The 13,778-nt window shown below is 42.6% G+C and overlaps 1 protein-coding gene across 1 annotated transcript in view; it reads right to left on the bottom strand.

Moving 5' to 3' along the window:
- The window catches only part of DNAH12 (dynein axonemal heavy chain 12), a 134,633-nt gene that overhangs the window by 33,377 nt on the left and 87,478 nt on the right, over nucleotides 1-13,778 (bottom strand). Inside the window, exons 45-54 of the mRNA XM_056853457.1 lie at nucleotides 13,111-13,244; nucleotides 11,100-11,262; nucleotides 10,705-10,785; nucleotides 9,487-9,663; nucleotides 9,094-9,225; nucleotides 7,947-8,036; nucleotides 5,806-5,946; nucleotides 3,566-3,807; nucleotides 2,966-3,113; nucleotides 1,903-2,048 (exon numbers count right to left, since the gene is read on the bottom strand). Coding sequence (XP_056709435.1) covers nucleotides 1,903-2,048; nucleotides 2,966-3,113; nucleotides 3,566-3,807; nucleotides 5,806-5,946; nucleotides 7,947-8,036; nucleotides 9,094-9,225; nucleotides 9,487-9,663; nucleotides 10,705-10,785; nucleotides 11,100-11,262; nucleotides 13,111-13,244 — 1,454 coding nt within the window. The remainder of the gene's footprint in view (nucleotides 1-1,902; nucleotides 2,049-2,965; nucleotides 3,114-3,565; nucleotides 3,808-5,805; nucleotides 5,947-7,946; nucleotides 8,037-9,093; nucleotides 9,226-9,486; nucleotides 9,664-10,704; nucleotides 10,786-11,099; nucleotides 11,263-13,110; nucleotides 13,245-13,778) is intronic.

Here is a 13,778-nt window from a genome sequence, read left to right as displayed (position 1 = left end):
GTTAATACATGCACAAATGCAAGCCTTGAATATCTCACATTCATTGTTTCTTTGGCATTTTTCTTGCCTTATGCCTCTCAGTCTATTGTTTATTTGTTTTATTACATTTATAATCCACCCTCCCCAGTCAAGACAAGGCTCAGGGCGACTCACATAAAATGGATTTTTAGATAAAAACATGTTAAAACAATTAAAATGGTAATTAAAAACCAGCCTGTACAATTGAACATACACGGTCATTTAAAACTGAAAGGCGCCACTGGTTGTTCAATTTCTAAATGTATAATTTACCCTTCAGTAAAGTGACTCCCAATGAGAAGACCAACAATTAACACAAAATACAATTTAAGATTAATAAAACTACTTCCGAAAAAAATGAATGGGAAAAGCTATACAGCAACCAATAAAATCTATACTAAATTACTGCTATATGTTCGATGTTGGGCTGCCCTTGAAGACTGTCCAGAAGCTACAGTTGGTACAGAATGCCGTTGGCAGTGTTGACTGGAGCGGGTCACAGGGACCATATCACTCCAGTCTTGTTCCATCTACACTGGCTTCCAATTTGCTTCTAGCCTAAATTCAAGGTGCCGGTATTGACTTTTAAAGCCCTGTATGCCGTGACCAACATACCTTAAGAACTGCCTCCTCCTATAGGAACTGACTGGTTCTCTCCAGTCATCTTTGTAGGCAGTACTTTGGTTACCTCTGCCATCTAAACCTAGGGCCTTTTCGGTTATGGCACCAAAACTTTGGAACTTCCTCCCCAGGGAGACCCATCTGTCTCTCTCTATCGGTGTCTTTCACCAGTAGGTGAAGACTTTTTTGTTTCATGTGGCATACTGGTTACTGGCCCTCATTCTAGTGTTTTGTAATTTTAACTGTATTTTAATAGTGTAAATGTTTAAATGTTTTATGTTTGCCGTCTCGTGGACCCTGATCGGGTGGAAAGGCAGCATAAAAATGTTTTAAATAAATGAAAATAAATAAAAATCTGATGAAACCATAACAGCACATTAACCACAAAGGCCTGTCTCAATAAACAGCATTTAGAGCATGCTTAAGAGACCCCAAATCCCAAATATCATCAGGCAACCGATTAAATAATTTGGAAACTATTACAGAGAACACCCACTCTACAGTGGCTTCCAAAGTAAAAGATCAAAAGACCATCAAAATCTTAATGATGGGAAGGTACATATGGGTGAAGTGATGCTCTCACAAATATTTCAACCCCCGTCTTTAGAGTTCTAAATGTAAACATCAGCACCTAAAATTTAGTCCCAAAGCAAATAGGTTATCAAAGAAGCTCATGCAAAATTGATGTTGCAAGTTCTTTATGAGTAATAACAAAAATCAGTCTAGTGGCTTTATGCTGGATCAACTAAGCCTGCCAAAGAAACATCAACGGAAGCACCTCATATTCCAACTAGGAATTATCTGCCATATAAAACAGTGAACAATTCCCTCTATCCCAGGAAGGGATACTTTGTGAATGAGTCATAGCTGACAAAAAAATACTCCAAACAACTTCTTCAACCTGGATCTGGAAGCTGAACCTATTCTTTCTGGGAGAATGTGACTCCCTTCAAGACAAGCAATTCCACTCCTCCACTGGTACAAGGACAGTCCACCATGAAAAGAATTGTCTTTTCTGGATTAAGCCTCAATGTATTCATTGTCATCCAGTCCTCTTCTAGACAAACTTTCATGCGCAAAACTGCCAATCTAGCTAGGATGGAAAGGAGAAAAGGGGCTGGGTGTCATCAGCATTTTAAAAAGCAGAAATATAGAGAAGAAAAAGGAAAAAAAGATCAGGGATGTAGATACCATCAGTCTGTTATTAATGCAGAAAGCTTATTTAAATGTGTTTAAGCAAAATATTAGCTTTTTGTTACCTACCAACGCCTAGAGTTGTCAACAATTACACCATTGTCTATAGAAAACTGATCTGTTGGAAGCCCTGCGATATTCCAGGCTCTGATTTTTATTGGATCACCAAGTGTCTTACTCAGAGAAAAGTTCTCAGAACAAGGAATGTTTTTCTCCTGCAAGAACAGATATATTTTTGAACAGCCTTAAAAAAAAAAAAAACTATCAACTTTTACTTCACAGAAGGAGTGGAAAGGACAATAACAGGCAATAACAGGAAGATTTCTCCCAAATTGCTAGTGTTTACGAATATGTTTGGCCTCTCAGGCACTTTTGGAGTTACTTTGTGTGCTAGGATTGTTTTGCTTTTTGGCTGAATTACAACCAAATCCACATTTGGATGTGCAGGACTGTGTGTGCACAAAAACCAATACTGTGTAGATTTTTCAGGGCTGAGAAGAACAATCCAGGAGCTGTGGAGGTTTCATCATAGCCTTGGGCCATAGTTTTCATAAATGCTTTGGATAAGAGGTTGGATCTCAAATACCACCAGTGGAGCAAAGTTGCGGTTTGGGCCCTTCCCCCCTCCCCCTGCAGCCCATTGAGCCCTCTGAAATTTACTGCTCCTGGGGCCAGGCAAACCTAATGAATTGGCAGAAAGTTGGCAGTGGGGGCCTGCAGTGGGAAGGGGGAATCAGCAAAAATCACCCCCTTTCCCATCAAAAGTAGCACCATTCCACTGTAGCAAGTGCCTTTGCACTGCAGAACAGCATCTTTAGCTCTAACCCTACACCCTCTTGTCAAGAAGCCAAACACATTCTATGCAAAGATCTGCCTTAGCATTTCTCTTGCATTGGCAGCTGAACTAGAACAGAGAGTACAGACGGAGGGCCAGACCCTATTTCCCATTATGCTGCAAATAAACAGAAATGACAACAAATGTGTTATCACAATAATAGTCTTCTTCACTTGCAGCATCAACTGGAGACATTTTAATGTCTTCAGTTCACATAGATAAGAAATGGCAGAATACTGTATATGTTTTGGAGCACACACTCCCCAAACAAAAACAATAGTCATTGTTCAAACCCACCTTACATAGTTGGCTCCAGTCCTTAATACATGTTTGTCGAAAGGCAGCTGTGAAAGCACCCAGGTAAGCTATTACTCCTGCTGATACCAAAACGTCTCCTGTCAAGTTATCGTAAGTGTTTTGAAGATCATCTGCAGCATTAGACCATCTATAGGAAAGCACAAAATTCAACACCTATTATTACTTCATCACCATTAACTGTTGCTTGTCACATGGGAATTGTTGAATCAGAATTAGAGATCATATTATTAGAAAATCATGACAAACTACGATCTGGAAGACCCAGGTTCAACTCACCCCCCTAACTCTACCATGGAAGCTCACTGAGTGTCCTTGGGCTAGTAATTCTCTCTCAGCCTAACTTATGTTACACATTGTGAAAATAAAAGGGAGAAAGGAAGAAAAGCAGCATATAATAGCTAAATAAATATGTTAACATAAAATTAAAGTTTTATGTTCTTGCACGGTTCTTGCAAGCATAACTTTTTTTCACTTTAAAATGTCTGTGTGTATGTTTTACCACATGGATTTTAGATATTCACACACAAGCAATTTTGAAAAACTGTTCTCCTTTGCTTGCTAGAATGATTTTTCTCTGACCTTGATTTTTCTCCACCAAGACCTCCAATCAGCTTTTCTGCTCTTTCAAGCTTTTTAGCACATAAATCCACCTGAAATTCGAGTCGAGCTTTTTCTTCCGTTTTTTCTGCAAAGGTTTGCTGCAAAGCTTCCAAACGATCTTCAACAGCTTGAAGTTCAGCTCTCTTTTGATTTAGTAAGAACATAGTCTGTGCTAAAGACTGCTGTGCCTCTGCTAAGCGGGCTTTCTTAGGAGCAACAACCTATTCAATTACAGTTAAAAATCACTGATTATACTAAATGGCTAAAGAAAAATATAATACAAAATGAAATCTAGAAAATGAAGTTCAGCTACTGCACACAGACAATTTAACAATAAAATGTCTTTCAAAGACTTTAAGCTAAAAGCTCCAATGAAGCATAATATATTAAGGCTGCAATCTTGAAAGGGGGGTGAAGCTGCTCAGGAGCTGGCGTGACCCTGCGCCGGCGTAAGTGCCTCTTTAACCCGGGACAAGGGACACTTACACCATCCCGGGGGCAAACACGCCAGCATCAGGGAGAACATAAGAAAGGCCCTACTGGATCAGACCAAGGCCCATCAAGTCCAGCAGTCTGTTCACACAGTGGCCAACCAGGTGCCTCTAGGAAGCCACTAACAAGACGAGTGCAGCAGCACCATCCTGCCTGTGTTCCACCGCACCCAAAATAATAGGCATGCTCCTCTGATACTAGAGAGAATAGGTATGCAGCATGACTAGTATCCATTCTAACTAATAGCCATGAATACCCCTCTCCTCCATGAATATGTCCACTCCCCTCTTAAAGCCCTCCAGGCTGGCAGCCATCACCACATCCTGGGGCAGGGAGCTCCACAATTTAACTATGCGTTGTGTGAAAAAATACTTCATCTGTTTTGAATCTCTCACCCTCCAGCTTTAGCAGATGACCCCGTGTTCTAGTATTATAGGAGAGGGAGAAAAACTTCTCCCTGTCCACTCTCTCCAAACCATGCATAATTTTATAGACCTCTATCATGTCTCCCCTCAGCCGCCTTCTTTCCAAGCTAAACAACCCTAAGCGTCTTAACCGCTCCCCATAGGACAGTTGCTCTAGTCCCCTAATCATTTTGGTTGCTCTTTTCTGCACCTTCTCAAGCTCTGTAATATCCTTTTTTAGGTGTGGTGACCAGAACTGTACACAGTATTCCAAGTGTGGTCTCACCATAGATTTGTACAAGGGCAGTATGATATCAGCAGTTTTATTCTCTATTCCTCGTCTAATTATGGCCAGCATGGAATTTGCCTTTTTCACAGCAGCCGCACACTGGGTTGACATCTTCATTGAGCTATCCACTACCACCCCAAGATCCCTTTCTTGGTCTGTTGCTGCCAGCACAGATCCCATCAGGAGCCATGGAGCTTAGCCAGCCCCAGCTGCCAGCACAGCCACGCTGGCAGGGAATTCCTGGAAGCTCGTACCGGTATGTGTGTGTGTGGGCTTTCCTGGGGGCGGAGCTGCCTTTAGGCAACTTTCTAGCCCCTTTCACCCCAGGAATGCCTCCTTGCACTGCAGTGTTGCTATGCCACCTTTTTTGGGTGGTTCAGCCTTGCTGCAGTCAATGGGACATTTTCTAGTTTTTTAAAAAATGTTTTAAATTTCTTTTTGGTGGCTGGGAAGCCTCTGTGGAGGCAGTGTGGCTGCGCCGCTCTCAGCCATTGCCTAAGTGCCCCCCCTCAGGAATGCCCATGCTGCTCCTGTTCAAGTCGCAATGACAAGAGTAAATATGAAGGGGGAATATTTGCTTGTTTTAATTTATATGTGCCATATTTCTGTCCCTCCTTCAGAACACTCTCTGTGGTGTTCTGAGCTGAGCTCCCATCCAGGTATTGGCTGGAGTAAAACCTCAGTGCTTGATTTCTTTTAGACATCTTTAACTCATTCTAGTGTTAGTGTTAATGGATGATATTCAAAATGTCTAGCCCAAGCTATAGGCTAGGTCTACAAATGGCTATTCGCACTGGCAACCGTATGGAACCTGCATATTCAGAGGCAGTATACCACAGATTACCAAAGCTGGGGACAAACAAGGGAACAGCTGTTGCCTTCATGCTCTGCTTGTGAGCTTTCCAGATGCATCTGGCTGGGTGCTGCTGGAAACAAGATGTTAAGCCAGATTCCCTTGTGATGGTCTTCACCTAACGGGGCTTTGTGGAGTTAAGATTTTCCAAGCAGAGAGGCAAGAAGGTACACAATCCCACCTTTGCGACTCTGTCATACACTTCCATTGCCATGATCCATTTACACAGTCCTTCTGCTGCTGAGGATGCTTTAGCCACTTTGGGTGGATCAAACTCAGGATTAGTAAGATATTCAGAGCGAATCTTCTGCATGACAGAAATCTATCAGAAAATATATTACATACATTTGAAAACTGTGTTTATATATAGACTTCATACCACTCAGCTTTGGGCTGTCATTATCTGCATGTCATTCTGTAAGTTAATGACTTATTGTGTTAAAATGTACAAGGATGTAGGTATGGCTGAAAATGTTCCAGAATGGCGTTGGTCTTCTTGAACCATAAAGTGGTTGGGGATACACCTGCAAGTGAGAATCAGCTGGTGGGATGGAAGGGTGCTCAATTATGCCCATTTTATTGATTCTCCCATGAACAGAGCTCCCTGAACTGTTTTTTCCCCAAGCTGTACTTACTTCCAATTTCAGAACCCAGCTTGGGGGGGGGGGGCATTTTAAAAAGATTAGTAAGCAGTTGCAGAGAAGAATCAGCTTGTGGGGCTAAGAAGGGTTAAACATCCCACATCATGAAGAACATAAGAAAGGCCCTGCTGGATCAGACCAAGGCCCATCAAGTCCAGCAGTCTGTTCACACAGTGGCCAACCAGGTGCCTTTAGGAAGCCACAAACAAGACGAGTGCAGCAGCACCATCCATTCTACTCACTAATACAATACAATACCTTTATTGGCATCTTGAAATAGTAAAACATGCCGTGCAGCCGGCATAAAAAATAGGATACAATCATCATCATTATTCATGAAAAAAGATAGTTTATCAATTGGAGTGAAAACTTTGTGGTGCGTTTGAGCTCTCTTGAATCGAATGATTTTTGGAGATTCTCTCAGTGAGAACTGTAGCCAAAAAGGAGGCTACTGAAGCAGTGAGATTCCTGTCCTGGTCTGCTAGGAGGAAGTGAATTAGATCACCTCTTGGTCTTTGAGAATCCGGCAGATGGCTAAACATTAAATGGGAGATCTGCTGTGGAATGAGCAGTCCAATAGGATGTGATCCACCGAGTCGGGGACTCCAGCGTCACAGGCGCATAATCGGGCATTGTGTGGAGTGCGAAGAAACCTGCTGTGAGTCACTGCCAATGGGAAGGCATTTAATCTGGCCGGCATAAAAGCTCTTCGCTGGGATGGAAGTGCTAGATTGTCAAGGTAATTAGCACAAGATCCGTATGTTGTAGTAATGCCCAAAGCGCCGGGAGAACAGATTCTCGGAGTGTATGGAGAAAGGAGCTGTCTTTCATGATCATATAGTCGCAGTTGGATGGTTTGAAAGATACAGAGTTCATTGCTTGATTCGAGGTCTTCTAAAGCGATGCCCAAACTGCGGATTTTTCCTTGGATTGCTCTAGACCAACTAGATTGCTTGCTGTCCTCCAGCATATACGTTAGATATGAGTCGGAGTTTGCACTGAAGTGGACCTACTCAAGATTGCAATTACCGTATATACTCGAGCATAAGCCGAGTTTTTTAGCCATGATTTTCATCTTAAAAAACTCACCTCGGCTTATACTCGGGTCAATACGGTAATTTGCCTGCCAGGCCCTCTCCCAGCACGCTCCCGCCGGCCAGCTGATGGGCGGGCTGTCTCGCCTTCAGTGTCACTGAGAGACACTGTCCTTCAGTGTTACTACTCTGAAGATGCCTGCCACAGCTGCTGGCGAAACGTCAGGAAAGAAAATTCCAAGACCACGGTTACACAGCCCGGATAACCTACAAGAACCAATGAACTCTGACCGTGAAAGCCTTCGAGAGTATTTGATATTTGCATTCAGCAAAATGTGGCAGGATACTGCCTTTAGAGTTGCCCTTCCCCAGCTGAAATGGATCGTGGAAAAAGGAGCCCCCAAATGCAGCAGGATGTCTCATTCTCCTTCAAATGAGAACCTCTGCACTTGAAGGCTGCTATAGGCCAATCCCATTTAAAAAGAAAAGGTGCATTTCTGGAGCAAAGGTCGTAGAAACACAGGATTGTTATCTCTTTAATTGTTCCTTGTAGAAAATAATCGGACACTGAATGATAAATTATCCTGTTCTGTACTGTACGATTGCAATCTATTATAATAATTTATTATTAGACAACAAAAACTTACTGGAATGTTGTCCTTGTCATACTCTCTTAGATCTCTTAGGAAATTCATGTCACCCAAAAGTTTTTTGCTAGGTCCCCAATAGTCCAAAATCTGTAAAGACAGTTGTAGAACTGAAAATATTAACTGTTATAAAAATAGTGAAACAGTTTCTCTAATTAAAAGAAAATCATTCTCACATTAATTAGGTCGATAGTAGCACCAGAAGTGAACATGTAGGGAACAAAGTAATTGTAACTTATTTATATGCTATTTATACACTATTTATATGCTTATTCTACCCACAATGTTCTAATACAAAGGTTTCCTTTCCCAGATTATCAAAGCTCTATTGCATAAATGCCCTGACTTGGATATTCCAAACCAGCCTGATTTTGTTAAGATAAGCAGGTACAGCCCTGATTAGTACTTGGATGGGAGACAACCAAGGAAATCTAGAGTCACTATGCAGAATGTCTCTTGCCTTGAAAACTCTATGGGGTAACCATAAATCAGTTGCAATTTGATAGCAATAAAATAACATGAACTGTAGAGCTAACAAATGCATCTTTACAACATATGCACTGTGTCCTACAACACCATGACATATCCTGCTAAGCCAACAGCAGAATCCTGAGGGCTGCTGGCTCCCTTGCTGCCAGCCGCTGGTATAACGATGGTGGCGTCAGTCTGCTCCCTGAAGGGTTTCATTAGTGAGCAGCCGGCAGGAAAAAGAGTGTGTTACTGGGTTTTTGGAGGCTGCAACGACATCAGCGACCCTAGTAACTGCATCATAGCATCACATCCTGGGTTGTGATGACTCGGCCGTGACAGACAGAGCAGGCAGAAGCAATCAGGGGCCGGCAGGAGCAGGGGGCCCTAGCCCTACGCACATCACAGCTGAGGGGTGTGAAGAAGCAGGGCCAGGGGAGAGCTAAGTCAATTCTCTGTGGTAGAACCCTAACAGTACCCCACCTCTGGAGGCTCGACTCAAAGGAGCGACTGACAGGTAAGCAAGGTTGAGGAACCCAAACCTGCTCCCCCGATCCCCTCACTTGACCCCCCCCCCAGCGACAGTGCCTCCCACAGTCAAGCCCAGCACTGTGTTCATTCAGGGGCAGCACGAGCTACAGCCTCCTGGCACCAAGGCCCCGATCAGTATCGATTTTACCTTGCCTCCAATTCCTGCAGGATCTGCAATTTTTTCAGGTTTTATATCCTTCATGACACAGATGGCAGCCATGACAAGTTTGACACCGGAAGGTGGGTTCTTCATTGATTTCACAATTGTAATATCTGAAGGCTAAAACAAAATATATTGATTTATACTACTGAAAATGGGGGTGAGTTATTTTGTATTACTTTTACACTGAATTTTTTCATTGTAGAAATAACTTCTCTCATAGTGTTTTGTCCCCGCCTCTGTTCTTCTTCGTCCGCTTCCTTACAGCTCCTTCCACCTACCCATGCATCATCAAAACAAGGCTTATTTTTCCCGTGTTCCTGGCTGTGCTCTGTTTTTCACCTTGCTTTCATGTACTCTGGTGACACTGACTGAACTTGCCTTCAGAGTGTCCAAGGCAGAGAGGGCTGCCTCTAGGGCTGGAATGGCCTCTGCGAGGTCACTCTCACATTCGTTCTTGAGTGCCTGGGCTTCTGCTGCTTTTTCCGTGGCAAGCTCTTCATCCACTTTGACAGTTTTGCTTTTGGCTTCTACTTCTCCAGACTCTCTTTCTATGACCTAAAAGGGGGGAAAGCCCAAAGAAACAGAAATAATGATGAATGTCATCGAGTCAGATCTATATAGCTTTACTCATTCATTTATTAAGGAAAAAGACAGGAATGGAATCCAGTGTTGGTGGCAGCTGAGAAGAGACAGGTTTGAAAAGAGCTGAAACCATTGCCAAGACCACACCCAACAAACTCCAGCCATACCCATTAGGCACAGAGCTAGATTTGAGTCCAGTTGCACCTTAGAGTCTAACAGGATTTTCATCAGATACCTGATGAGACACTTTGAAAGCTTATGCCCCCCCCCCCACATTTTTGTTGGTCTCTAAATTTTGTTGGCTACTGGACTTGAATCTAGCTTTTCTATTGCAAACCAGCACAGCCACTCTCTGAAACTATCTCCATTAGGCACAAGACAAGCCTGAATGCAAGGCAAAGAACAATATTCAGACGAATAATTGCCTCTCGCCCATTTGATACTCAGCTACACTACTACCCTGAGGGCAGGCTCTGATTCCGACTGATTTGTGGGGTGGGGGTGCTCAGGCCAAACAGTATAGGCTTGGTGGGGGAAAGTTAATTGAATATTTTATTGTACAGGTAAAAAGGGGGTACATTCAATTAGTAATAACACTAGTAGGTATATACATATATACTGCCACGTACCTGGAGCCTGGGCCTGCTACCCAGAATAGCTATAGGATTGGAATATGAGATACAGAAAAGGAATAAGATATGCAGGAAAGGCTAAAGGTGATGTGGATAGGCTTACATGAGGAAGATTTAATTACAGATGCCATTGAAGCATTTATTTTTGTCGGGGGAAATAGTTTCAACAAAGCTAACTATAACTGATGTGTGTGTGTGTACACATATAAATAATGATATGGCTTGTCCATTGAAAAAACTGTTATTGTCACAGACATGAAGCTCAGCAGATTGGACTTTCCTGCTTGCCTTGTATAGCATGCCAGTGTAACCCACTGCTATACCATTTAAGCAAGCTGGGGCACTGCAAAACTATGTAAAATTTTAAGAGCAGAAAGTTTACCTTCATCATAGTGGCATTGTCCACTTTAGCCTGTTCCAGTTTAGGCTGCAAATCAACCAGTTCTTGTTTCATTTCACCAACCTAAAACCAACAGCAGTTGCACATTAATTATTTTAACATATAGCAAACTGCAACTCGAGAAACTGGCATTTAAATAAGTCATTACGCTGTATGTGTTCTCAACATTTGCATGAGTATTTTAATTAATTCTATTCTCCTTTAAGAACCCTACATCAGTTCTTAAATGATATGATCTTGTCATTAAATGCAGAGCATATAGAAGCATAATAACAAAAACTCTGGGAGCGACAAGGCATTTTGCAGTGCTGAAGGGAGCTGATAAGCGGTTCTCACAGGCCACAGTTGCAGAGGCTTTACTCTTACAATTAACTTACCTGAGATTCAGCAAACGCGAGTTTGTCTAAACCATTAGTGTATCTTTTTTTGGCCCTCATCACTGCATCTCGTTTAGAAGTCAAAAGTTGTTGGAAAGAAGCAATAAGTTCAAGATATGAAGTAGGGGTAACATAATTATGCCGTCCCAAAGTTTCCAAATATCTGTGGCATAAGAAAATAATCTTTAGATACAATGGACATTCAAAAGAAAGGATCCATGTGTTCAACTACAGGATATCTCGTTTTAGCTGAATATTATTCTGATGTTCCAAGATGCCCATGTCAGATTCCCGGGACAACAAATGTACAGCATTAAGTGTACAGTTATTACCCATTTATGGTGCACAGTCCAGAAGTCTTATTTCTTTTTTAAAAAATGTTAACCACAAGAGGTAGGAAATATATGCTGAATCTTGCCCCTGCCCACATCTTTTCAAGCAACTGTCTCTCAGCTGTTTTTTTCCCTCCTACTTGGATTTACCTGTAGTCCTGAAGCCTCAAGAGAAAAATGGTTGGGGCATAAGATTATACGTGAAAAGCGGCAGGCAGATAAAGATGCCAGCCTCCAGGTGGGACCTGGGGATCCCCCGAAGTTACACCTCATCTCCAGACTACAGTGGTCAGTTCCACTGGAGAAAATGGATGCTTTGGAGGGTGGACTCTGTGGCATTGTACCCCACTGAAGTCCCTGTCCTCCCCAGGATCCATCCCCATATCTCCAGGGGTTTTCTAGCATGGATCTGGCACCTCTACCCCTCCATCCCTCACTAGTGGCCGGGGGGACCTGACAACCCTAAAGGCAGAGGAAAGATTCAGCTCCTCACTCTAACCTGCCACTATAAATTCACCTTCCCTAACATATCACTGAAGGCAACTAAAGATTTAACACCCAGGTCTAATATGTAGCCCTTTAGATTCCATGCAGTGGAAGTGACTCAATATCTATTGGTTCATTTTAATGGAGCTAAGTATACTAACAATGAGGCTGCTAGTCACAATGTATTTACTCCTATAAATCCAGTACACCACGGGTTGACTTCGAAGGTGCTCTTCTACCACTGCAATGGCAGTGTACTACCAGTGTACTTACACAAGCAAAGTAGCACTTCTGTTGGCAGAGGAAGGGTAACTTTGCCTATTCCTGCCTCATGCAGCAGACTCCCACTTCAACCCCACCCCCAGTGCTGTTCATGAGGGGTGCCTGGGTCCCAGGAGCAGAATTTCAATGGGTGGGGGGGAGGTTCACTGGGCTGCAGTGGGAAGTTAGAAAAGGCCCATTTCACAAGCTTCAATCTGCTGGTGGTAGGTTGTATTCTACCCACTGTTGTGAGATTGCTGTGTAATTACTGTGAATGGGTCTATAACTTATGGTTACAGATGCTTTGAAAAGAATGTTGATGCTGCTTAATGGCTATAGATGTTTTCTCATCAGGAGTTAATTGTTAGGAGATGGTCCTCTGGCAAGCTCTGACTGCTGACTTAGAGAAAGTTTTCTAATTAAATGAGAGTGTGTGGGAAAAATAGCAGGCCTGGAGGCTGAAACAGAGACAGAAACTGATGGAGAAAAGCTGTGAACTGGCTGAAGGTGAAGCTTCTTGGAATGCACGAACTCCCTCTCTGGGGACTTGAGGTGGCATACCAGAGGTGCTGCCAGGTAGGAGTGCCCCTTTGCCTCTACCTGCATTGTTGCAAATAAAGCAAATACTATAAAGGAGCCATAAATCTTTAGTATTCTCTCCTTCAAAGAAAATCAATGCAGCTTGTACTGTCTCTGGAACTTTTCACTCCTTGAGGAAGTGGGAGGTGTGCAACACAAATGAGATAAATCAAAGCAGGCCTTTGACTGGCTAGCATTTTTCTAGGTGGGGGGATTATCCTAAATTTTAGCTTTATTTGGATTAGAAGAATGTTTTTATTGTTGAACAGCAACATAACTATGCCTTGTTTCTTCCTTTTTAGTGTTCTACATACTACAATAGGCTGTTTCAAAAATGTATATAGAAATATAACCTTGCAGAAAGTGTCAGCACAGAAGTATGGAAGTGTTTGCAGATAGGAACAGCTTCTTGCCGCTCATTGTCTGTGAGCTGAAGCCTTTCCAAGAACTTAATAGCCACACGTTCAAGAGCATCCTCAGGCCAAGGCTGAAAACAGGAAAAATATGAACTTTACTGGTGATCCCCTTTCGAAGAATAATGAAAGACAACTTTTGACTCTGTCCTTACTAGTGGTACTTCATGAAATCTGTTACAGGCATATGCATAAGGAAGAAGGCACAGTTCACATTACAGGCCATTACATCCAACACACTGTCATTTTATTTTTGTATTTATTTTGCGGTCAAGTCACAGCCAACTTACTGCCATCCTGTAAGGTTTTCAAGGCAAGAGGGTGGGGTTTGCCATTGCCTGCCTCTGTATAGCAAACCTGGACTTTCTTGATACTAACCAGGGCTGATCCTTCCTAGTTTCCACAATCTGACAAGATCAGACTAGCCTAGGCCATCAAGGTCAGAACACACTGTCATTATTCAAACTAAAATTGCTGTTTCTTTTCTCCCTTCTCAAGAGTTCTGCTCAGTTGGTGAACATGGAAGCTCACATTGTGCCTCTTTCTAGTGACTGTTCCTTATTATTTACTTTTCATATTTTGTTGTGTATATTGTGAATTGCACATTG

The sequence above is a fragment of the Euleptes europaea genome, chromosome 1 (genome assembly GCF_029931775.1).
Source record: "Euleptes europaea isolate rEulEur1 chromosome 1, rEulEur1.hap1, whole genome shotgun sequence".
NCBI classification, from domain to species: Eukaryota; Metazoa; Chordata; class Lepidosauria; order Squamata; family Sphaerodactylidae; genus Euleptes; species Euleptes europaea.
Note: the sequence above shows the minus strand (reverse complement) of the source record. Positions and strands in the feature narration are given on the sequence as shown.